The sequence below is a fragment of the Macrosteles quadrilineatus genome, unplaced genomic scaffold (assembly GCF_028750875.1).
Source record: "Macrosteles quadrilineatus isolate MER2022 unplaced genomic scaffold, UCM_ALF_1.0 Scaffold_1__1_contigs__length_201487025, whole genome shotgun sequence".
NCBI classification, from domain to species: domain Eukaryota; kingdom Metazoa; phylum Arthropoda; class Insecta; order Hemiptera; family Cicadellidae; genus Macrosteles; species Macrosteles quadrilineatus.
This window is the reverse complement of record NW_026542594.1, coordinates 59,809,665-59,836,283: the sequence shown is the minus strand read 5'-3', so window position 1 is coordinate 59,836,283 and position 26,619 is coordinate 59,809,665. Positions and strand designations below refer to the sequence as shown.

General features: G+C 32.5%; 1 protein-coding gene across 1 annotated transcript in view; it reads right to left on the bottom strand.

The window, feature by feature from the left end:
- The window catches only part of LOC128997388 (uncharacterized), a 73,414-nt gene that overhangs the window by 33,670 nt on the left and 13,125 nt on the right, over positions 1-26,619 (bottom strand). The window contains exons 6-9 of the mRNA XM_054423028.1: positions 25,118-25,166; positions 20,572-21,195; positions 16,047-16,112; positions 205-549 (exon numbers count right to left, since the gene is read on the bottom strand). Of these exons, the coding sequence (XP_054279003.1) occupies positions 205-549; positions 16,047-16,112; positions 20,572-21,195; positions 25,118-25,166 (1,084 nt within the window). The remainder of the gene's footprint in view (positions 1-204; positions 550-16,046; positions 16,113-20,571; positions 21,196-25,117; positions 25,167-26,619) is intronic.

Genomic DNA, 26,619 nt, shown 5'->3' with positions numbered 1-26,619 from the left:
CTTTAACTTTTTCATCATCTGTATTAAGTACTATCCCCCCAGCCACTTTATGACTTTTTTTACTTCCATCAATTTTTATTTCCAATTTTTCTTCTTTTTGTGGGCTTGATTTTGAGCTTTTTCCATTGCTAAAAGTACTTGGAACCCAATCAACAACTTTTTTTTTGTTCAATTCTGGTTTTAGCTTTGATTCATCAACATTACCGGCTCCCCCAACACCTCCTACCAACCGTTCAATTTGATCAGTCTTTTCTAATTCTGGTAGTTTAGGATGTTCCCTACGTTTAGAGTCTGCAACTCCTTTTTCATCTTCAGGGGAACTAAAAACTACTTGGTTAATATTAAGATGACCAGGGCGAGAAATAGAAGGGATAGGAGTATCACGAGGGGGAGAAGGAAATTTTTCGTCAAAGTCATCATCGAGTCGAGCAATATGACCTCGAAATTTGTTTTCGATCTCCACAGGAGTTGGAGTCTCCAAGAGAAATTGTTCTTGGAACCCATCTGTATCCATCGAGTCATCGTCGTCCTGCGGCGATGCTGTCGCCACTGAGCACACGTGGAACAAACAATACAAATTAATACCTTACCCTACCAATCTAAAAGAGTCACCCAACTCACTCGTTCCATGATGGGTGATGAAGGAGGCATTGGGAGAGTGAATTTCTATCAGAAGATAACAGCAAAACATAAGAAGCGAGCAACTGTAACTTATCCACCCATTCAAGAAGAAGCGAATCTACGTTAGCCGAGAGCGAATCTGTGCAGACTATATTTCCAACCTGTCTGAACACCACCATGTGAAAGAACATGCGACTACACAACTAACCTGTTTTATTTCAGTGTGCACTCGATGCCATGCGTCCCAGAAGACTACCACTTACCTCAAGCAATTACACTTTTGCTAATCTTGTTGAGCTATTTATATTTTTAAAATTGATCAATTTTAACTGTTATCAACGATGTAAAGCATTGACTTTAGTTTATTTTTTTGTAATCGTCAAGATAAAAAAATTTAATTTATCATTCTTGAGAATTTTTTAATGTTAGTACTTCTAAGATTTTATAGTATGTTGTTACACAAGCAGGTTCTACAAACTAACTGTCAACTGTTAATCAAGATTAAATCATAAAGGATAACTGATAGACTCTATTAATTTTTATCACATAAAAACTCCTATTTAATTTAAAAACATCATTACTTAAACATTTTGTGGCATAGTCTAAAGATCTGGTACAAGTGTTTCTAAATAATCACAATTTCAACTTTTATAGCAAAGCTTGCAGCTACTTGGCTATGTTCAGTAGAAACATTGTAATGTTAGAAATTTAAAAATGTCTTTTTTTTAATTAGCCCAATTCTTAAATTATTAGTCTAAGGGCAGAGACAAAAATTACAATCAACTGTAGCAGTTTAAATTATTGTTTCTATAAAATGTGTTATGTATTAGTGCTTAAATTAAGCGCAATTTAGGATTAAAAAGCAGCAAGAAAATTACAAATACAAAAAGCAAAATTAAAAACAAAATGCACACTTACTTGAGTACTTACCTGATGAAATGTCAAAGGAGGGGGTGAAGGATGAAATGAATGGCAAACATTTTAAATTATCATTCTAGAGGTGTGCGCAAATTGATTGAATCGCTAAATGTTGAAAATTTAAAACAATGTTCAAAACATAGAGATTTTTTGTGAGGATTAAAATCTGTAAAGAGAGTTGTGACTTTTGTAGATGATGCTTTACTGGCAGTCAAATTTACGTCAGTGTATGCATATTTATTTATGGAATATGTTAGATACATAGACTTATTTTAGTCAGTAAGTAATATGCTGAAGGATTTTCATTTCCTTTAAACACCATAAATTGATGTACCAATTTACAAAAAACATATACTGTAATTATATATATGATATTTAAAATATTGACGAAAATGTATAAGTAAATAGAGGTTAATGTTTATATTTATATAAATCGAGTTACATAAACTTGTAACTGGATTAATTTGTTCACTTTTTATATTATTATTAGGGGTGTGCGAGTACTCGAGTATTTTCTAGGGAGTATTTCAGCACTTGGCTCAACTTAAAATTTTTTAAAGAACTCGAAGGGTCAAGGCTTTTAATAAGTTTGCTGGGATCATTTATATTTGTACAGTATGGCAGAACCAAAACACAATCTTTACCCTAGCAAGTAGTTTGATAGCTCTCATTGTCAACTGGCTTTCAAACATTTCACATTAAAGTTGTTAAAACTGAGAATGGTAATTTAAATTGTGAGGTTTGGATACCGTAAGGGCAAGACAAAATGACGATGATTGCTTCCTAGATCTGGTGAATATTTAATTACAATAGCATATTTTAAAGTTTAGGGTTAAGTAGGGCATGGAGACAGACCTTTTTGTTTGTATAATATATTTGCTTTTGCCATTGTAAAAAGCGGCAACAACATATAAACATAAACTGAACCAAACAGAGAGTAAACGTCAATTGTTTTATTTTCCGAAAGTAACAACAACAACTAACATTGTTGAGTCCAGCTGGTTTTGAACAGTGTTTTGGTGAACTCACTACAGTTTTATCAAAGAGCAGCTATCAGAGAGTTTCTTTGACAGCAGCGGCAAATAAATTACTTATAACAAACAAGAATAGGGTTTCCTTGAACTTGTGTGAAATTTTATATTTGATTGAAGACGGCACACAAATTAGGATAGGAGAGTAGAATTGAGCATAACTCATTATAAACATAACACTACAATCATAGGATGTAATAAATCAATAATATTAAATACTGTACCTATTCAATTTTTAAGAGTGTATTTTACTGGTCAAAGACTAGTTATTACAACCAATTATTTAATTGGATATAATTTATACTATTAGGTTTTAGAACACAAATGAAAATTGCATTGATGTACATATCAACCTTTTGCTTTCCTTTAAGATTTTCAACTTACTCCCCATGGGCCGTCCCCTGTAGGTGACATCCGATCACCATGTGCACAAAAAGTAGCTAACTATTACCAGTAATGATATTCAAAATTTGGTTGTGATATCTCTTTTAGCAAATTTCCCTATAGGGAAGTAGCTTTTACCGTAGGTAGCACAGTAAGACCTGGACACGGGACCGATATACTTTTTCATTTTGATGTCCCTATTCGTTAAAACACTATTCGTTGAAATTTCTATGTATGTGTATGTGTATATACAGGGTGGAACAAAGATAGTGTTAAAAATTTAAACTACTTAGTATTGGTGACAAAATGGCACTAATTTAGATTACCATACCCTCCTCACAGGTAGGGAATAGTAGAAAAACTAATATTTTTTTCAAAATATTTGTATTTGCTTACATAAAATGGTCATAAGTGAACTGAAAACAATTGTTTTTATTTAGATAATAGTTTCCTCATAAAATTTAAAATAGTAATAGTACACACTCAATGAGAGCCTTACACACTCATCTGTATAAGCCTTTATTCTGCAACGGAAGATTGATTTTGTGATTTTTGAGAAAAATACAAAAAGTTTTACATAAGTTTTTCTATGTTAAACTACACTATAGGGAGTGTCAAGTATTACTAAAAACTTCTTTAGTTAATAACCTTTAAAATTATGTATAAAAACCTACTGTTTCTTTGCTTTTTCATTCTAAAAATTTAAGAGTTTCTTTAGAAAAACACGAAATGGCCAAAATCGCACTGATAAACAAAAAAAACTATTTGCTTAATGATATGGCAATAGCTGCATGACAAATTATGTTTGAATAGGGTTTATTGTGAGATTATAGAATCCTTGTGAGATTTATAAAAGAATATTAAGAATCTATATTAATAATCATCCATATGATGTGTTTTTTTTTTATACAATAATAAACTAGTGTTTTTTTTTGTTTTTTTTTTTTATACATAAGGCCCCATTTATGCACAAAGAGCGATAGCGGTAGCAGTTGACCTCCCGCTGCGGTTTCTAATTCGACCGCTGTGTAGTTAGAAATCGCAGCGGTTGCTTGGGATAGAGCAGTTTTCAACTATATTGAGTCAAATGAGACTGTTTATGCACGGCGGGAGCGGGAGCGGTTGCAGCCAGGGTTGCCAACTTGACCCACGCGCACGTGCACTTAGGACAAATAGTTGAGTAAATTATTTGGCAGACTTTGAGTTGGCAATACTGTGTCCCCCTTCCATTCTCCTTTGACCAACCGCTATTGCTATCGCTTACAAAATTTTGACAAAATTTTCACAGGGGGAGCGGGCCCGCAATCGCTTGGTGCATAAACGAGGCCTAAAATATTGTTTAAGGTGTTAGTTACATGGTATATTTAACCTAAGATTTTTTAAGCATTAGGAAATACTTATTTTAAAATTATGTAGATACTACACTTTAAATGTTGTCAATATGTTCAACGAAAACCCAACACCAAACAGAGTAAAGTGTACCAATTAATTGATTGTGGGGCTTAAATACATGCCAATGGAAAATAACACAGTCAAGTGATCTTTAATTTCTAAAATAATTTTTAACGCCTGACAAAAACTAAGATAATTAATAATCATACAAGTTCTACTGAAGTGAACTCTCAACTCCTGACATCTGATCTGTTACAGCCCTGTCGTTTTATCTATTAAATTACTTATTCAAAATTTAATAGTTTGTGTAAATCAGCGTGAATTCAAACCAAGTCTGACTAAAATTATTTTTTTAAGATAGTATATAGTATAATTCATCACTATGTAAGAGACTCTTTTCAACCCGAGCTCAAGATTCACCAAAACTTTTGTTTTTGCTGCAAACAAGTAATCAATCAAAATGTGTGTAGAAGACTTACTGATTATTAGAGTCTAAAATTTATGTTTTAAAATCTGATAGCATGTTTAGTTGTTGATACTTCAAATGATGATGATTTAACAATAAAATACTTTTTTAGGAAGTTCTCAAACCGTCCAGCATAAATAATGCAAATAAATGCAATTTTAATGAACTAAACAATCATTACAATCATAGACAAAAAGTGTATCTTTAGTAATCCATCTATCTACCTATCTATACTATTTAAAATTGAGGTGGTATCTGTCCGTCTGTCTGGGTAGCTGTCACGACTAAAATACTAAACCGATACACCCAAAATTAAGCACAAAGATGGTCCACATCTCTAGGAATGTCTTAAGCCTATTCACTTCCCTGAGTTCCTTTCGCGCTACGCTCCTTGGACGTTCAATTTTTTTTTTTTTTTTTTACTCGAGGTTTTTAAAAGTAAATATTGATATGGTCTCCATGGAAGTATGAGAAAACTCACAATGTTTAAATTTTGCGTTGACATTTTTATGTAAACATGCCGAACTGCCAAATGCTTATTTCATAATTTCAGGCAGCTGATCCAAACAAATTAAACATGATATTTTACACAACTATGGCGTAGGCTATTCATTCTAAAACTTTTTCACTGATTATTTATTCTAAAATAATGTCATTGATTATGGAAATAAAAAAAGATTCTATAACCGTTGCTGTAACAACCCAGGCTCTGCTTTTGATTTTTAATCTGTCTAAGTTAAATTAAATGTAATAATTTGAATGGGTAACTAAATGAGATCGTTTTAACTGTCAAAATATATATTATGATATTAAGGAGACACCCTTTCTTGTTTACCAAGAAAACTAGCCATATATTTTTGAAAATGGTTTGATTTGAGCCAAAGAGTTATGTAATTCCTGGGATTCCTCTCTTTAGGTTAGGTAACCGTTTTCATGCAGTTATTAAGAAAGCAGATTTTTTTAAATACCTATGTGTGTTTAGCTGTTCTTATATTATTTCATTAGCATGCCGTACATAAGGAATAAAATAGTAAATCATTTATAATATTAACTTGGTCCATGAACATATCTTACAATTTTGAATAAACTTAAGTAGAATGTTTGTGGAAAAACTTGGCATGAAAGAGACTATCCAATTTTAAATAATAATAATAATAATGATGAGAACAAACAATCGAAGGTTAATCTTTTCAAGCGCCAAAGACTATAAAATGTGGTAATGTAAAACTGATTCATTTTACAATTGAGCTTAAAGTGGTTTAAATACCTGCATTTAGGTAATTCAATTCGTTAATTTATGTGGCAACCGGTTTCAACTCCTTGGAGGCTTCAGGCGTACAAGGATAAAGCTGTCACTTCATAAAAAAAATTAACAACACTTAATATGAACATTGAGTTCAATGTTCGTGTTAAATGTTTTTTTTTTTTTTACTATTACAACCTTCAAATGAAGACTAAAAACCAAGCTATCTCTAATGTTATTGAAAACGTTATTCAGAAAAATTGGTATAGCACACACAGTTAAAGATAAAATTAAATTTTGCTGGTTTATTGAATTTAATTTTAGATTGTTCAAATACCAATTCTTAAATACCAAAAGCAATGCCCAACCTGTGTTCTATGAGTGTTGTAGTTTAATTAATTGTATAAGTCATATAAAAGAATCAGTATAGTATGGATAAACCAACAAAATGGTATTCATACTCTCTATTCGTGTACCCTGTGTAACTCACCATAAATGTGGATTAATATCATACATTTTCCCCAAAGCTTAAGCTCACAAAGTAAAGAAGCGCTTGACAATATTATTAAATTATAACTGTAATCACATTGAATTATTCAACTCTCTAACTGGAGTAGATTAAAAAAATATATTTTAATAATTAATTGTTAAAAGTTTTGGTGGGAGCAGTAGAGGTGGTAATGTACAACATGTATAATGCCAGTATTATATTCTAATATGAAACATAATTTCTTACATTAAAGTAAAGCTGAGAAATGATGTTCAAAATATTTGCCATATGAGTGAGTACAAACACACACACACACACATACACACACATACACAAACTAACACATGACAGTAACACATAAGTTAGAAATGCCACCTTACCATAATAAGCAAAATCAACAAAATATTATATAAGCATGATTGACAGTGTAAATACCTTTTACATTTAAATGTTAAAACATTCAATTTCTGTTGTATTTTAAATATTAAGTTTTAGGCAATAGAAACTTAACAAATAAATTTGATGTATGAAATGATAATGTTAACTGCAGACATACAAATAGGTAGGTACTGATTTGAATGAAGTTGTTGTTTCGAAAATATGAATACTAGTTAGGGCAGTAATTCATTAGAAATATGATAAATTGAAAATTTTAAAAATCATTTTGTAAAGACCATTTTGCAAATCAAGCTGGTTTGATAATTGATAAAGCAAATATTTGTAAATAAATACTAAATTAGGTATCATACAAAGCAAAAGATACTTACAACAGTCGAGATTGTAAAACAAAAGTAATAAAACAAACAAACAGAGATTAGAAAAACACGGTCTTGAAAACATGGTAGGAAGAAATCATGGCAATTAACTTGATAGCCACTCAAGAAAAAAACAAAAATAAAACATGAGATGTATGCATGTCGACAGGGGCTGCCATTTTGAATAGAACATAGGAGAAATAATCTAATTTGCATAAAACCTGAGAAGACTGATAACTGTTAGGAGTTGTGGGGCTTACATTCCAAACAAACAGGATTGAACTTTAAAAAAAAGCCAAGAACATCTTTGACAATCAGGTTTTATAACATCAATTAAGAAATAATAATGATTCTAAAAGCTCTTAACATTTTTGGTCACAGCTATTTTTCAATGTCATTAATATTATTGTTTAGGAAAAAAGCACAGCTTAATAGAACTGTGATTCAGAACTTATATAGAACATTCGAATATCGAAACATTCGATAGCTAAATGTGTTGTTGTTTGAGAGAATTTTTACAGGTTGCTTATAACAAATGGTTGTTTATGGTTGATACATTTAGACCAATTGTTGAATTCAACATATCGAGTTATCATAAACTTGATATGTTGAATGCAACAATTGGTCTAATGATTAGTGAATCTTATGCTGAAACACAAAGTTATGTTCTTGACTTTACAGTTTTAAAAACAGTAAGTAAATAAGAAACAAATCTTAAACCCAAACAGTTTATCATTGCAGCTAGATTTAAATAATGTATTAACACACTAACTTAGAAACATATGTACCAGAGCGAATTATATTAGTTTAAAGACAAAGTGAGACTGAATATTTCATATCACCAGATCATATGAGCAATAGATGTCGATTACACATACTATTGAATATTTAGTAAAACTAAACATTTTAATACAATTGACCCTTGAAAAAATCAAAAGGTAATAGGAAAAAGTTAGAATATGGATTGGATACAAAATACCAACGATGTAATTCGATGTCTAGTATTTCGTATCCATTTGCTTTGTTTTTAAATTATGATAAAAAATAAAAATATGACCAGTAAATAAAGTTACAAATTATGATTTTTTCAGGAACATTACAAATTATAAATATTACATTCCATAATTCTCAAGGAAGAATTATGTTAGTTACATTACATTAAACAATTTTATATAGAATAGGGTACTCAGAAGTCGGTATAACGCTGGAAAAACAGAAACTATTATACTGTACTTTTTATTTTGGGAACATAATAAAAAATAAATAATCTTGTAATTTGGTTTTAAATGCTAACTTTCTGCAGTTTTTGCCAACTGTTAAAGGTTTTTTTTTTATTATTTGTCCATGAGCAGTATTAGTAACTAACTGTTAGGCTTTTGGTCTTTCATAAACTAACATAAATGCTGGCATATAAAATAAATCTAAAATAAACAGTATCAGCATTCTGACACATACTTTCTCCCATAAGCTTGTCAACAACCTTTATCATGGGTAAGCAGTGAGAGTAAAATATGATATTTTATAGTTAAAAATCACAAAAGTTGCAATAACTTTTGAACCATAATTGTTACAGCATGTACTATTTTTTTAAATTATAAGGACCATAACATATTAATTTTGATCAAAACCAGTCTTTCTTCAAAAATCCAATTTGTTTTGTTATTTTATGTTTTGTTATGGGAGAATAATATAAGTTACAACAACTTTTGAAAAATAATTTTAACGGAAATGGGATTTGTACCATTTTGTTAAGAATTTAAAGGTCTATATATAGCATAACATACTAAGTTTTTTAGAAAATTGTTCAGGCCATTTTTGAGAAAACCCCATTTTATGGGGGTTTATGGAAAAATCCCCATTGAAAATCAAAATTTCCAAAAAAATAAAAACCTTTAAAATTGTTAGGACTATAACATACTAAGTTAAATCAAAACCGGCTTTTTTTTAAATCCAATTTTTTGTTATTTTATGGAGGTTATTTTTATTATTATGGTACATATTATTTTATTATTATGGGATTATGACATAATTTACAATAACTGTTGAACCGTAATTTTTACAGAAATGGGAGTCATACTATTTTGTTTGGAATTTAAAGGTCTACAACATGCTAAATTTTTATCAAAATCGTTCAGGCAAATTTTGAGAAATCTGTTTTTTTGGTTATTTTATAGGTTTTATGGGAAAATAAGCATTAAAAATAAAAATTTCTAAAAATTAAAAAACCGCCTGGATATACCATGGATTAGAATGTAAACACAAAATGTCATTGAAATCGGACCACAGGTGTACATAGTCCCTAGCTCTGTACACATCCAGAAATGCACACACACACATGCACACGCACACACACACATACACACACAGACATCACTTCAAAAACCAATTTTTTGGCTCTAGGGGGACCCAAAACGGATATATCCACTCAAATCTCAAACTCGAAAATTTTGACGAAAACAATTCTTTCTCCATATCTCCATATGGTATAGGGGGGAGAAAGTAAAAACCTGTGGTATTCTTTTTAAGGATATAATAATATTTATTTGATAAGAAAACATTTTAACCACTATAAACAACTTGTGAAATATACTTGATTTCACGAAAGTTTTAACTTAAATGAATGTTTAAATAACTAATCCTTACAATGTTACAGAATTAGACTAAGATGTAAGGTGTATAAGTGGTGTATTTTTGTAAAGAGTTCAGAGTTAAACAAAGATGTAATTAGGTCTATAAAGAGACTAAACAATAACACTGTTCATACAACGAATAAATGTATCAAATTAGGTGACAGAGGTTACCTAAAACTAACACAAAACTATATACTGTTATATAAAACAATGTTTACACAATGCAACACCATTGATTACAGCAGTACGGTTAATATTTTAAAAAGGCAGGTTTTTAAAATTATTAAATTAAATTAATCAAGATCTTCATGATTTAGAGAACAATACAATGTAAAAAATATCTTTTTAATTTTAAAATTGTTACTATAAAATTGTCTATTTTATGAAAAACTTGCATGTAAAATACCAATCTTTTTTAAATAGTTTATCTTACCTTGCTAGATTTGAAAATGAACTTTTGTTGGACTGTAAGGGTAACTCACGTAAAAAAATTACAAGTACAACTGTTCGCAGGGAAACAACAATTACGAGTACGACTATTCGAAGGGAAACTGACCGATGTAAGGTCAAAATACACGCGCGGCCACAACAATACTAAACTGTGACCAAGTCTTGTTTGGCTGCTTTAGTGAAGGGGGGGGGGGAGGGCTCTCAGTGTTGCCACCATGAGCAAACATAATTTCCAGCCAGTGAGAAAATATAACCTTGCTACAGAGGAAAAAATGTAGTTACAAATTTGTGATTGACAAACTTTTTTGTGGATTCACTTCAAAATATTTCTATATTCAAAAATATAACAAATTATTCTACTCAAATAAACCAAAAATCACTGTTTGCACACTCTAGTGTAAAAAAAAACACACACACACACACTTGTTCCGTGTTGGTGACACCAAAAACATGGTTTTACAATAGTAGAAAGTATTAATAATTAGAAAAATCATATTTGATTTTACAAAATAATTTTTTAACTCATACAATGAAGACATTTTTACACACTAATCTGTTGGACTTTCCACAGATAGATTTACTTTGGAAAATAGCTGTTAATCAAATGGGATTCCATTACGTACAACCGTACTACCATGACTTTTGGATACTGAAGACTGTATGGTAATGAATTTTGTCGGACACCAGCTGATTATAATATAATTTTTAGCTATTGTAACCCTCATATTTTATAATAGTATATTATGTTACTTACTAGTCCTGAAAATATGTGTTTACCGGACGAGTGTGGGGATTACTATACGAGTTCGGTTAACACATTTTGGACGAGTGAGGTACAATATTTTACGCCATACTACTAAATCCGTACAAATCCTTATATATTACCACCGACTAAAGGACTAACAATCACTAGTAACCTCTATACTATGAGAGATTATGTTTTTGTTTATAAACTAACCACTCTCACTCATTGCCAAATACAGTAACAGTATATAATTAGCTGGTTAGTGTCCAGTAAAACTCATTACAGTACAGTAGTATGTAATGAGATCTCGTTTGATTAAGCTGACGACAAACAGCTGTTTTCTGGACTAAATCCTTGTGTGGGAAGTTCGTCAAAATAGTGTAGTGTGGCGTAAATATTTAAACCTAACAAAATTAACACTTAACTCAATTCTAAAGATAATAAGCCCCTATCACAATACAGGTTTGATACTACTAAGTAGTCTCAAAGTGCATTAGACTACGTAAGTAAGTCTAATAGTCTAATAGCAGTGAATGGTTATAAGAAAACATAACCTCTCAGAGAAGTTATGGATAGTAATTTTTTTTTTGTGGGTACATGACAGATTTTGACTGTTTTTAAAATTGTTTACTATTTAGGACTCGCTATGATCAATAAACCAACACATTAATTTAATGAATATTGAAAAAAAAAACTATTATCTGTTTGGATTTGTCAATTAGAAAGAGTTAATAGTAAGTCTTATCGTGTAAAATTACCCTATTCCTGATGAGACTTAAATTTGCTTGTACCTTATAGTTTGTACATAATGCACTGTGAACATTTATTTTGCTTACATTTAGATCAAGTTATTCATTTTACACTAAAATGAAGTGCAGAATTTACAATTACAAAACAATTACAAATTGCAATACCTCTGTTTAATCTATAACAGAGGATTGTTTTATACAATATATTAGGATATTGTTAGAACTAAATTATTCTCTTTTACATCTTTACTCCGCTACAAAACATGGATTAAGCAACTAGTAAAGCGCAAAGGTAGGATGATGACAGAAAAGTAAAATTTGGAACTAACCTACATTATTGTGTTTTAGCGAATTTCCCTATAGGGAAGAATCTATTACTGTAGATGGCATACTAAGACCTACACCCGGGACCAATAATTTATTTTTGCATTTTGATGTTCTCAGATGCCAAAAATACTATGTTAGAATGTTTTTTTAAATATATATGTGTGTGTGAATATGTGTGTTTGTGAACAAAATTACTCGAGCATTTGTGGTCTGAATTTGATGAAATTTAGCCTTAATGCGTAGGGCTGTATTAACTTTCATTAGCTTGCTAACCAGCAATATTGGATGGTAAAATTATATATTGTTAAGAGATTTATAAAATTTTGCAGAAACAGTTTTTCCCTTAAAACCTGAAAGCCCAATTTTCATTGCAACAATAATGTAGAGCTTAAAAACTAATTTTGTATGTTGAAGCATTGTCGCATGCTTAATGGTTATGTAAAAAAAATTTAAACCTGTACATTAAAAATTCCTATGTTATTCTCATGGAGAGTATAAGTAAACGGTTGTAGTTTGCTCATTTATGGGTATGTTTTCATCAAATTTGGCAAGTAAATTTTTTTTACTAAGATAAAAAAACTATACGAAAAGATTTTTTCTATCCATGTAGCAGCAATCCTTGGTACTCATTAAACCTAATGTTATCCAAACAGAGAATAAATCTGACAAGCTTGAGGAAATGTATTTAGTGAAAAGCCGATAAGGTATATGGAAATTTTCTTAGTCTGAAGGTTTGCATTGGCAGGGTAGGCCTATTTATATCTTGTTAGGGTTGATAAAAGAGCTTATATAATGTAGTAAAAATGCATTACTAAAATGCATTGTCTTCATGTTTGGACTAGCTTATTGTTATTAGAAAGAATTCAATTTTACCTAACTAGAAGGATAGTACAACAGAAACAAATTTTGTTTTAAAATCTATCTTAGAGAAGGGCACTCGATGGCAAAAAGGCGTCAGTTTAGATACTTGGATTACTTGTAAACTGCTTGTCTGTTACATAGTGGTCACGTTTTAGTAGACGAGGCTGACGTCATATAAGCGGATCAGAAGCTCCAAGTCACAGTTCTTGGGTTTCCCCTCTCACCAGGACAATGGTTGGTTTGCACACCACTGCCCACCCCTACACTGCCTACACTTCACTGCCCACCACTACACTATCTACATATACAAATCCATACATCATCATACACACATAAACCATCAACATATACACTATCACACAATCCACACATAAACAATCCACGTGCACACACTATTCACACATAAACAATCCACACACACATTATTCACACATAAATCATCCACACATAGCCTACACTATATATACATACACAATCAACATATATACTATCCAGTATCCACAAATACACTATCCATACATAAACAATCCACACACACACTATTCACGAATAAATCATCCACACATAGCCTACACTATATATACATACACAATCAACATAATACACTATCCAGTGTCCACACATACACTATCCATACATAAACAATTCACACACACACTATTCACACATAAACCATCAACAAATAAATACACTAATCATATACATACGTAAAACCACACTTACTCAGGTCATCCAAGTTTTTACAATCTAATTTAAACTCACATAGGACAAAACTTTTAAGTACCTATTGATTTTTTCTAAAGAAATCTTGGTATTAAAATAAATTGCCTCAATCATTAGAAAACTAGGGTTTGGAACAACTTTAGGTGACAATTCATAATTTTACCAATAAACTATGTATTATTAACTACGCAAGAAATTCTTTGTAATCTGATATAAGAAATAGTCAGTCTCATTTGATGTATTATGTGATTTACTGTAACTAGCCTAAGAATCGAAGGTCCCTACCTTGAGACTGGTCAAGTTTTGTTGGTATTACAGCAGCTGACGTATCATCTGTCCATGCTACTGTTCCTGTACAATAAATATTGATCAATTATCTAGTTTAAAAATGTAACTATTCAACCTAATTCAAAATTTCCAGATTGTGTAATCATAGCAAAAACAATCAACATTTAATGATCACAACATTTTACTAACTTACTATAAACAAGAACACCTGCTCAAAATCAGATATAATGTGAACTCAGAATCTAAGCTATATCAGTATTCTATGAATCATAATCCTAGAAAAATCCTTGCATTATGAGTCTCTATTTTTGTGATTACTATCATCATAAACTAACCAGCACAAGTAACCTTCTCATCCCGTTGTAAATTTTAAAGCAAATTTTTTGTGTCTAGTTCATGTCCAGTGACACTGGTCACTAGTGTCGGTGAAATGTTGTTTCTATTATTTAAGAATTAATTTCATGATTTGTTCTTTACTATTTGGTTGTATAGCTAGAGGACGAGTTATTGTTTATGATTAGGCTAGATTGTTTTATTTGGTTAAACGGTGTTTTAAATGACTGAAATAACAAGAAACAAATTGTTGAGTGAATTCAAAGGAATTGAAGAGTGAATTTATGAAGTGCAATTTTGATGTTAAATTTTAATTAAAACTAATAATATATAGGATAAGTTATTATGCTTACGTAGTTTATGTAATTTTGTAAAATAAATTACTGAAATTTGATTTGATTGATGTATTAAGATGATCATTTTGTAATGTTATGTGATGTGTCCTATTTCTTTGTAAAAAGATCAATGGCATGAATTATTCTTATTCAAAGAGCAGATTGTGAACTTTCTAATGGTGAACTTATTTTATGTTTAGGCAAAAACAAATTCATGTTGCTCTTGCTAATTTAATTACTGTACATCACATTTTAAAAAATCTGTTTAAGAGAATGGGAGGAGTTTTAAAAGCTAAATTAAATTTTGTTTAGTTAAAATAATGTTGGTAGGCTTTGGTAAAAACACTGAAAATGTAAAAATGCTTCTTTTTTTGGGTAACCTCCCTCCTTTCTTTTCAGTTGACTGATTTGCTGAAGAGGAAATAAATATTTAAATGCATTTTTATCAACCTGTTTGCACCAAAGTTTATGAAACAATAGTCCCGTTGGCTTTTACACATCCAACAGAGAAATAAAAGTTATCCTAAATTGACAAAGATATTGTTAATCTTTGAATGAAGGGAATACATGTTTCTCCCTAAACATTGTTGTATCTAGATTCAACTCATTAAAAAGTATCTTTTGATGTTTTACTACTCCACAATTTTGCCAACATTACTATACTCAACATTCAACTCTTATGCTGGCCAAGCAATGGTAATAGCTTTAACAAATTCTCCATATAGTGGCAATCATGGCGGTCAAGTATATTTCTGCTGGAAAATTTAATATTTTTTTCCAACAGTTACCTAACAATGTACATGTTCTCTCACTGATTTGAGAAAGCAAAGTGGCCAATTCGCTCATCAGTGAGACAATGTTAACATTGTCTCACCCTAATTACTTTGTCTCACTCTAGATTTGCAACGTGAAGGCACGTTTCTTTACCAATTTATTTGTTTTATGGTAACTGTAGGAAAAATATAATGTGCAATTCGAGTGCAAAGTGCAATCGCCTCACTCAAGAAACTATTCCTCACTCGCCTACGGCTCGTGATGTTACAATGTTAACATTGTCTCACCCTAATTACTTTGTCTTACTCTAGATTTGCAACGTGAAGGCACGTTTCTTTACCAATTTATTTGTTTTATGGTAACTGTAGGAAAAATATAATGTGCAACTGGAGTGCAAAGTGCAATCGCCTCACTCAAGAAACCATTCCTCACTCGCCTACGGCTCGTGAGTAAGGATTTCTCTCGAGTGAGGCATTTGCTCACTAGTTGCACAAATAACTATTACCCTAGGGTTATTTTTATTTGTCTTACCTGTTAAATCTTTGAATTCGGCTGGACTTGGTGGTGGAGTCTTTGAAGATTTTGGCGACAAGAGGTCTGTAAAATAAAATTACCATGGTAATTCAAACTGGAGGAGCCACTTAAAACAATGGAAAAGCCAAGTAAAACAAGGAAGCTCATTTGTATTGAGCTCATTACAGTAAAACCTCACTAACTTAACATCCGGTAACTCGACAGTCTGGTTAACTCGACCAGTCAGTCAACAGCTGACAGGACGATCACAAAAAAAGCAATTTTTCAGAACCTTTTCATATATTATTGTTGAATATTTGACATTTCTTTGAAGATTGTTTACTCAATGTTAAAATACTTATGTAAATAACACATTTATATTGAAAACCCAGTCTTTTATGTATTCATTTATTAAAATTTCAATGTTTTGGATAACATGACAAACCCCAAACTAGACAACCTCTAGGTTCACAGATTGTTGAATTAGTAAGGTTTTCCTGCAAAATCTATTACATGTTATCCACTGACACTCGCTATCTACGGTTATAAACACTTCAGCTTGACAGGCTGATGAGTTCTATTAGTGTTAAAATGGATATTGTCATAAATTTAAAACAATTTTCATCAACAACTTTAAGTAATGTAATTTCTGATTCCTGACTCTTGTATTTTTGTAAGGTAATTCAATCTGGTTAAGTGTCTCTTGGTCAGACAGCAACGTACGTAACCTACCTCACAAATTAGTTTAAAGAATATTGCTCATTGTGTATTTGAGGAGGTGCCTGATAACATCCCGCCCTGGGTGCCAATAAACCTTGCGACCCATAGTTTGGGAACCGATGGATTACATAACCAGTTTTGAGGGAAATCAAATCAAATACTAAGCCTAAGATAGAAAAACAAGATGAGGGATTTCTGAAAGTGATAATAAAAACTGTTTATTTGTTTGCTGAAATGTTACACAGCTAATTTATTCAACCGTCTTGCGCATCTTTGTGGACAACATCAGGACATTTAACTTTCAGTACAATCATAGACTAAGCAACACAAGTAGAATTGTAAATTTTGAAGCTTGTTTTTCGTGTCTAGTCCATGTACGTCCACACTGATTGCTTGGGTGTACAAACATTTGTTTCTATTATTTTAGGGTTATCTTCATGATTTGTACTTTATTATTTGGTTATATAACTAGGAGACCAGTTATTGTTTATGATTATATCGTTTTATTTGGTTAAATGAGGTTTTAAATTACTGAAATAACAAATATCGAGTAAATCGTCCACCATTTGGAATTGCAAGTGCACCTGCTATTTGGCAATCAGCAATGGAAAATATTCTACAAGGTATTGATGGTGTTTGTTGACAGTGAGACGATCAAAATGGACACATAAACCCATTGATAGGCTTAATTTATGAAACTCGCTAAGAAGGGGAGGTGTTACATCCTAAATGTAAATGTCTACCTTTACTTATTGCTTATTTATTTTAAAACTATTATCAGCTGGTTATAATGTTTACTTGTTTACTTTGTTAGCGAATTTCCCCTATATGGAATAAGCTATTACCGTAGTACTTATGGTAAGACCTGGACCCGGGACCGATTTACTTTTTTGTTTTGAGGTCCCTAGAGACCAAAAATACAATCCGTTCAAATTAATATCTATATAAATAAGATTAGAATTTTGTCTGTACATTGCTTAGAATCATGCAGTTTTTGGTTATTTTTACGTTTCATAGACTAAGAAAGCCGAAACGAGTCTTATCTCAATTTCTGTCTCTATGTCTGTTTGTCTGTTTGTCCATTCTGTGAATCCGTCTGTAACGCCAAAATGTCATTTTACGCGGCCTTCTCCTAGAAAACTAGATTACCGATCAAGGTTCTAATCATTTTTCTGTATTTACTGGATTGGTGAGTGTGTCTTTGGCCATAGAAACATGGCCTCGCTTCATAAACGACAAAACAAAATAACAAACCATCAAAAACCCAATTTCTTTCGATTTTTGTCAAATTTTCTCCTAATGTTTACTACCGGTATTACATTTTATGAAATAACGATCAGCTCTTTGGATTAGTTCTCACTTCTAGCTGTCACTGATATGTTTACATTAAAAGTTGTTTACAAATGCAGCAACTATTTCCGATCAAGTTTTGTTAGCACATCCAAACCAAGTGAGATTAAAAACGTTGTGCCTTACTTAACCGGTTTAATTAATCGCAAGTGCAACGATTGTTCTTGAGTTATGATAACCGGGGAAAATGCCGTGAATCAGTGTTGTATTAGTGCTGGGAAACTTTCCTACATTTTTTTAATCATCGTCACCAATAGCTTACAAAAAGGTTTTCGCTTATTGACGACGTTTCAAGGACAGTTGTGTAAAGTGCAAAGTAAAACATCACAAATGCAGTGGGTGATCGTGGATGTTGCTGAAATCTTGGAAGATCTATCTGATTTCGCTGTGATCGTAACAGAAGTTTAACTTACAGATGTAGCTAAACTCACTTTTCCAATGTGTTGTTCACTTTTGGTTTCTACTTACATTTCGACAACGATATCGGCACTTTTCCTATCTAGGAAGTAAAACTAAAAACGTCCAAAACCCCAGATTTGTGCGTTTTTGTAACATTTCACCGAATGTTTGCTAGATATATGTACCGATTATCGTTTAGAGATTAAGTAATCTTTTAAATAAGAAACCTTTGTTTGGATAAAGGTGGTTTCTTCAAACTGTCATTAATATGTTAACATTAAAAGTTGCTTACAAATAATGCTATTAATGGGAAATAACTTTGATTTTCAAAAACTTAAAAAGAAAATTAAAACCAGGGGGGATTAATAACTTCGGTACTGCACCCCATCAAGTGAAAGTTTTTTTTTTTTAGCAAACCATAGTGAGTTTTTAAAGCTTTACATTGTTATTGTTACATGTTACATGTTTTGTGGCCTGTGTATTTATTTAATATATATTTGCTAACGGATTAACACCTATAATACAGTTTGATTAGAAGGACAGTTTGAATTGGTCGTAAGTACTATAGTTATTTTCTTAAATGTAAACGTTGGTTTTTGGTACTACTACTTTTCCTTAGAACCGGTGGTAGCAGTAAGAATAATTTTTACGTACAAGCACATTACTATTTACAACTAGCCATTTGATGACACTATAAAAACTTTAAAATAATTGTTTTGTTTGCAATGTTAAAGCGTAGGAAATCCCCTAATTCAAATCTGTATTTGTGTGTGTATGCTGTCTGTTGGTAACGCATTAATGTCCTTCCTCCTTATTTCTCGGTGTTTCGTGGAAAAGACAAGATGTTTTAAGCATTAACATTAAGCACCTTTGTTAATGAAAATTTCAACCCGAATAAAGTGTGCAGTAGTGAGGTTGAGGTAGTATTTTAACTACTTTTAACCAGTGTCAAAAGTAACTTTCAATTACAGGCCTACCTTAGGGCTATGCCTCATAGATCTATAAAGCAATTCCTTTTATCATTAGATATAAAATATGGACTAACACGATCGTGTGACATATAATTGTGAAGCATTTGTTTTGGCTTTGAAACTGTCAGATATTGTATTTTCGAAGGTTTATATGTATTCCTATACAGTAATAGTTTTGCCAGCATATCAGGAAATATTCATATGCAAACCAACTCCTGTTCTGAAAATAAGAAGGTTTCAACTTACTACAAGATTCCCGTACGTAGAACGGGCAAAGAGCTAGTATATATATATGTGTCCGTTAGCGCGATAAACTCAAGCAAAAATCATCCAATTTGATGAAATTTGGTACAAACGTGTAAACCTACGTTTATTCTAACGAGTTCGCGAACCAGCATGATCGGACTATGGGAACAGGGGTTTACGGGGGGTTTTATGGGGTAAAAATTCGTTTTTCCCATTTTTGACCCTTAAAACTTAAAATTTAGCAATTTCTTTCCAAACCATTTTTTAGAGCTTAAAAAAACAAATAATTTAGTATATTGAAGCGTTATTATGCGCCTAATGGTTACGGAAAAAATTCCCAAAATCTGTAAATTTAAAATTTCCATGTTATTCTTATGGAGAATAAGTAAACTGTTGTAATTTGCTTGTTTATGAACATATTTTGATCAAATTTGGAAAATGTATTAAGTTCATACTAAACTATTACATTTTACAACAAAAAATACCTTTTTACCCTCCCTGTTGCAGAAAACCTAAGTACTCGTTAAAATAATGTTATTTAAATAGGGAGTAAATGTGATATTTTTAAGGAGACATTTTAGCGTAAATTCAGTCAGGCAAATGGAAATTCGCTTAGTCTGCAGGTTTGCTGCGGCGGAGGTATTTTTAATTTGTGTTGAATAAAGTTGATTACAATTGTACTTTGAAATATACATTTATTATTTGTTCTAATAACATACAGAACATGGAGAAACCTATTGAGGCTGGTGATCACTGATTAACTGCCACCTCATTACTTTTCCAGATGTCTGTGATTAGGAGCACAAATACATGTACAGTAAGCAAGCATGCATCATGAAATATAGTCTTTCAATTACCTTGGACCATAGGAGCAGCAGTAAATGCAGCATCCAGTCGAACCAGTCCTTGCGACACACCTTCAAAAAGCGCTGAGTCTCTTCTTAGCTCTTCCTTCTTCTTTTCTTCTTTCTTTTCCTTATGCTTTTCTTCTTTTAATTTCTCCTCCTTTTCACTTTTCTCAAAAGATTTTAGTTTTTCCTCAAAAGGTATTGATGTTTCATCAATTAGTGATTTTTTTTCTTGAATAGTTTCTGCTGCTTTACGTTCTTCAGCAAGAAACCTTTCATCAGCTCTTTCCTTAACTTCCTTCATTGTTGTTTTATCAGGTTTCATTTCAATTACTCTGTTCCCTTGTTCAAAAGACAACCTCTTTTGTTCAAAAGATAGTTCTGATGGTTCCTCTTCTTCAGGAGATGACACTCTCTTCTCTTCTGCAATTTCTTTTTCACTTACATCTTCAATTTTTTCAGCACCAAATTTCTCAATGATTATTTCAGTCTTTTGTGGAAGTGGTTTTTCCAAAGATAACCTTTTCTCAATTTCTTTTCTTCTTTCTGATACTGATTTCTTAACTTCTTCAACTTCTTTCTCCTCTGCTTCATATTTCTTTTCTTCCCTATCATCCTTATCTCGAAAGTCACCTGCAATGAGTTGCAATGAGTCACCAAATAAAATGTAATTAAAATAGATAGTATATTTTTTTAGGCCAAAAATCTATTACCACTATTCACCACAATAATAATGCACACTGATAGTCAACACAACTTTAAGGTTATGAGAAGAAATAATTTGAGGAATCAGCAAAAATCCTATACTCTAATATGAGCAATGTTTGCTTGTATGTATGTATGTATGTGTATGCTTGCACCAAGATCTCGAAAACGGCTCTGACGATTTTCTTGAAATGTTGTAAATAGTTTATTCCTGGCCTAAAAACGAGTTTACTGCAGATAGATTTGCCAACAACAATCTAATAACGTAGAAAAATGAAACTGAAAGTCACATTTTTTTAGCATTAGTCTTATGGGTTGCTAAGTAACCATCCTGGCTGAATTAAATAACAAGGAAAAAGTAAACAAAAGACATGTAAGTTAGTTGTCTATCCACAGTATACTAGCAAATTACAAATATAGTACAAAAGGATAAACATCAGTTGTTACTATTGAGCAAAGATTATACTGAGGATTAATCGATACATTGTAGTCAAGGGTAGCAGTGAGGAGTGTGGGATCAGTTTATGACGATTAGATAAAGGTATCTGCAATCCTTAAATACTATGGGAAGTGAAGGAAACAGGTCTGCGACGTAGGAAGTGATGGAGGAAGTAGTAAAGGCGAGCAGTCCGGAGTGTGGGAACTGTTTATGACGATTAGATTAAGGTATCTGCAATCCTAAAATGCTATGGGAAGGGAGGAAAACAGGTCCACGACGTAGGAAGTGATAAAGAAAATAGTAAAGGCGAGCAGTCCGGAGTGAGGAACTGTTTATGACGTTTAGATTAAGGTATCTGCAATCCTAAAATGCTATGGGAAGGGAGGAAAACAGGTCCGCGACGTAGGAAGTGGTGAAGGAAGTAGTCATGACGAGCTGTCCGGAGTGTGGGAACTGTTTATGACAGTTAGATTAAGCTATCTGCAATCATAAAATGCTATGGGAAGGGAGGGAAACAGGTCCGTGACGTAGGAAGTGATGAAGTAAGTAGTAAAGGCGTGCAGTCTGGAGTGTGGGAACTGTTTATAATGATTAGATTAATGTATCTACAATACTAAAATGCATTGGGAAGGGAGGGAAACAGGTCCGAAATGTAGGAAGTGATGAAGGAAGTATTAAAGGCGAGCAGTCCAGAGTATGGGAACTGTTTATGACGATTAGATAAGGGTATGGGCTATCCTAAAATGCTATGGTAAGGGAGGGAAACAGGTCCGCGACGTAGGATGTGGTGAAGGAAGTAGTCAAGGCGAGCTGTCAGGAGTGTGGGAACTGTTTATGACGATTAGATTAATGTATCTGCAATCTTTAAATGCAATGGGAAGGGAGGGAAACATGTTTGCGACGTAGGAAGTAGTCAAGGCGAGCTGTTCGGAGTGTGGGAACTGTTTATGACGATTAGATTAAGATATCTACAATCCTAAAATGCCATGGGAATGGAGGGAAACAGATCCGCGGGGGACCTCTTAGCAGCAATTTCTAATTTTTAGTTATTAATATTTTTGAATTCCTAACAATTTGGCGCAAGACCCATGAGTCTAAGATTTTTTTTGTTAGAGTTATAGGTCTTTGAAGTTACGTGATAGAAAAGGGCTATTTAAAAAAAAAATTTATTTGAAAATTTCAAATAATCATAAAACATATATTTTTTATATTTAAGCAACAGTTTTGGTATCAAAAGAAAGCCCTAAATGTCGTCTGTAATGGGAATACCCATTTTTGTCCTAACTCACAGTAGTTTTCAAGAAAATAATGTTTTTATCGAAGCATGTTGTGAAAAGTGATATCTCAGAAAAGGTACCTCTTCGCAGCCCTATGTTATTTCTCCATAACGAATCCCAAAACCACCGAAAGCGACCTCTTGGCAACGTTTGAGTTATGGACAAGACAGTCAAAACGATAAGACTGCTTAATATCACATACAAAACGTAAACAACATCAAAATCGTCTGCATTGCCATGGTTCAACCGAGAGCGGTTCGCAGAGCTGCCAACTGTCCTCCCTATGGCGCAAAACTCCTGTAATTTATTGTTTGGACAGTACATAAACTTATCAAAAATAGAGTGTATAACTTAATATTAATATCAATAGTTAATAATACAATAATCAAAGCTTAACATGTAGTTTTAGATGTGTCAGTACAACTACCGGGACTAAAAGTATTTGGATTTTAAACCTGTAAAGAAAATGTAGTTGGGATCGAGAAAGGTATTTTTTTCTATTAACAGAAAACGTTCTAGATTAGATTAGCAAAAACTTGTAGTAGTTCACCTCTTCGCCACTAGAATTTGTTAGAGTGCAGTTTTTAAAGTGTTGTATGTTATAGCTAAATGATTTGTTTGAAAAAGGGAGCTGTTAGCGGCAATGTTATTTCATTTCAGATTTCTCTATAAACGCGAAGAGGTACCTTTTCTCAAGCTAGACATCGACTACTTTAATCAATATTTTAATGTTTAATGCGATTACAACAGGTTTGTAGGTAATCAATTTGAACCGGTAAAGGACGAAATAGAGCATATTCAAATGCAAACAACCGAAAATCAATATTTTTGACCTCAATCAATAAAAATGCCAGTGGGCCTACTCAAATTTTTACATTGCTGCGAAGAGGTCTCTTTTTCCTTTCCGCCTCACGTATATTTATGCTTATACTGTTGAGTTAACAGTCACACTCTCAAGACGGTAAATATACATAAAAGTTGGAAAGTGCTGATCCATTTCGATTCAACACTCCAATCGAAATCGATCACCACTAACCATTTTTAAGTATATTTACCGTCTTGTGAGTTAACAGTATAAGCATAAATATATGTTTTAAATGTTATTAGACATCTCTTTTATTTACTTTCCGTATTTTAAATTACCTTGCTAAAACTGTCTTGGTTTAGACATTCCATCCCCATGTTAAATTTGTAGCAAGATTTTTAACCAAAATCGTCGTAGTTGATGTGAGCCACCGACAGATTGTGCTGATCTAAATGATCTGTTGAATACACAATCTTTTTTACCCATTAAAACTAATGGAATGACTTATTGAGCTATAGCAACTGTGGATACAATACTCCCTGGTATGGATTAACGTCCGCACTAGTGAGTACAACGACTATCCGCAGTACTATCCTGACAATTAGACCAAATCGTTAATACCAAAGCAAAAATTTGGTTCGGATGCCACCATAAACTGTAGGTCCCTTAAGCCCCGTTCACATGGGGCTACACGCCGGCTTTTTTACACGCAGCTAGTAAAATAGCTCAGTGTGAACGAAGTACTCGCTCAAAAGCTGCTTGTAAAAAAGCTCTGGAAAAAGTTGACGCTGCCGCTACTTTACACGCCAACTCGCCAGCTTTTGAGCGAGTAGGCGTATAAAGTAGCCCAGTGTGAACACAGTTGCTTGTGCTTGTGCGCATGTTATTAAAAGATGTCGGAGGATTTGGTTCAAGCTAGCTACTGAGCGAGTGGAAAAAGCATCGTGTGAACGACTACAAGCGCACTCGCCGACTCGCCGGCGTCTTTCTACTCGTCGGCGAGTTGGCGAGTGGACAATCTCCGTGTGAACGAATACAAGCACATTCGCCAACTTGCCGGCTTCTTACATGCTGGCGAGTAGCTTGTAAACTCACACCGTGTGAACGAGACTTTAGTTGCCATTAGCTGTATGGACTATTAATTAACAGCTGTGTCTTAAGAAATATGTCGGCCTTAGTCACTAACAAGACTACAAGATCGCGCCACTCATCCTACACTCATCTCCATTCATATTTCATATAGATAGGATGTCTACTTTAGTATCTAATAGTCAATGTTATTATTAAAACACACATGGTTGTATTAGTAAGTTTTTAATTATTACTTACTCTTTTTCCTAAATTGAGTTCTAGAAAGATCTTCAAAAGATTCTGAGTCCTGAAAGCCACAATTTTGGATTAGCTTTAAATAGAATACAATCTATATATTAATAGTCAAGCATTTTTAAAACCTTTTTTCTCAGCTCGTGTGCATCACAGGGAAAATCTACACATACGGTTAGAAAGATATTTTCTTGTAGATGAACAGAATCCCTTTATAAATTAAAATAGGCTCAAAAATAAGCACAAAAAATGAATTTGAAATATAAAAAAATTACACGGGCCTTATGGGTTGCCATGAGAATGACATAATAACAACAAAATATAAACAAAAAATGAAAACAAATGGAAGAAATTCCAATCACATGTTTTATTTACACCGGGTGGTGAAAATAGAGAATCCTGTACATTACATATTTTGTTTAAATTTTCAACCACTGGACAACCCCTAATACTCATTAAACCATAAATAACACTTAAATAGTGCTACAAACAAATAGGTAACTGACTCTATTTTTGTCCTACACAGTTTTTATCAAGACTTGACACAGATATCCTAATTCTAATTCCTGATTCTAATTCACTTAGTGATCAGACAAATTAGAGAATAAGAATAAGAATATCTTTAATGTTGTTTCATACAACTGTACAATAGATAACGTCAAAACGAATACTATTTTTCTATGGATAGTATTTGTTTTGACGTTGTCTATTATACAGTTGTAATTAACGACAATAAACACATTCTTATACTTAATTCTTAAATGTGTCTGATCACTAAGTGAATTAGAATCTTTAGGTTTACTGAATCAAGTCTTGATAAAAACTATATACAGTAGGACAAAAAAGATTTATTGCTATGAGCCAGAAGTGTATATTGGCCACTCACTAAAGTAGGTTTTACGCGAACCTTGTTGCATCTTTTACAAAGGTAGGAGCTTTTATGATGATTGCATTTACAATCAACTGCCATAGTATACTTGGTTTGCGAGGTCTGGCACCATGCTAGACAATATAGATACAGTAATAGTATCACTTAACAGGTTAAACTTAGTAAACGAGGTATTAGTTGTAGTAAATACAAAGCACTAAATACGTTAACCAACTTTCAATGGTGTTGCTGCTTTAGCCTATTCAAAGAAGATTTATGACTGTCCAGTTGGTAACCCAGAGTTTGTGGGTAAAAAATGGAACAGATGAAACGGTTGATATCACCCCACTTTTCAGGATTCTCTACGGATATAATTCGTTGGTTTAGGGGGATGTCTCAAATCAATAATATAATTGACCCGTTTTTGCAGTCGGGGAAAGTTACGAGCTTAAATTACTTAACACAGGTTATCAGTAAGGCAACAGTTTTCTTCAATTCTAAAAACTTTGCTGCAACATGTTAATTTGAATTGAAGCAGAGCGTTTAGCCTTTGACTTTTGTTTAGCATTCATTAGTTAGAAGTTATCAGTTAAAACTGAGAGCAGAAATAATGTAGGTGAACCTTTACGACACAAATAGA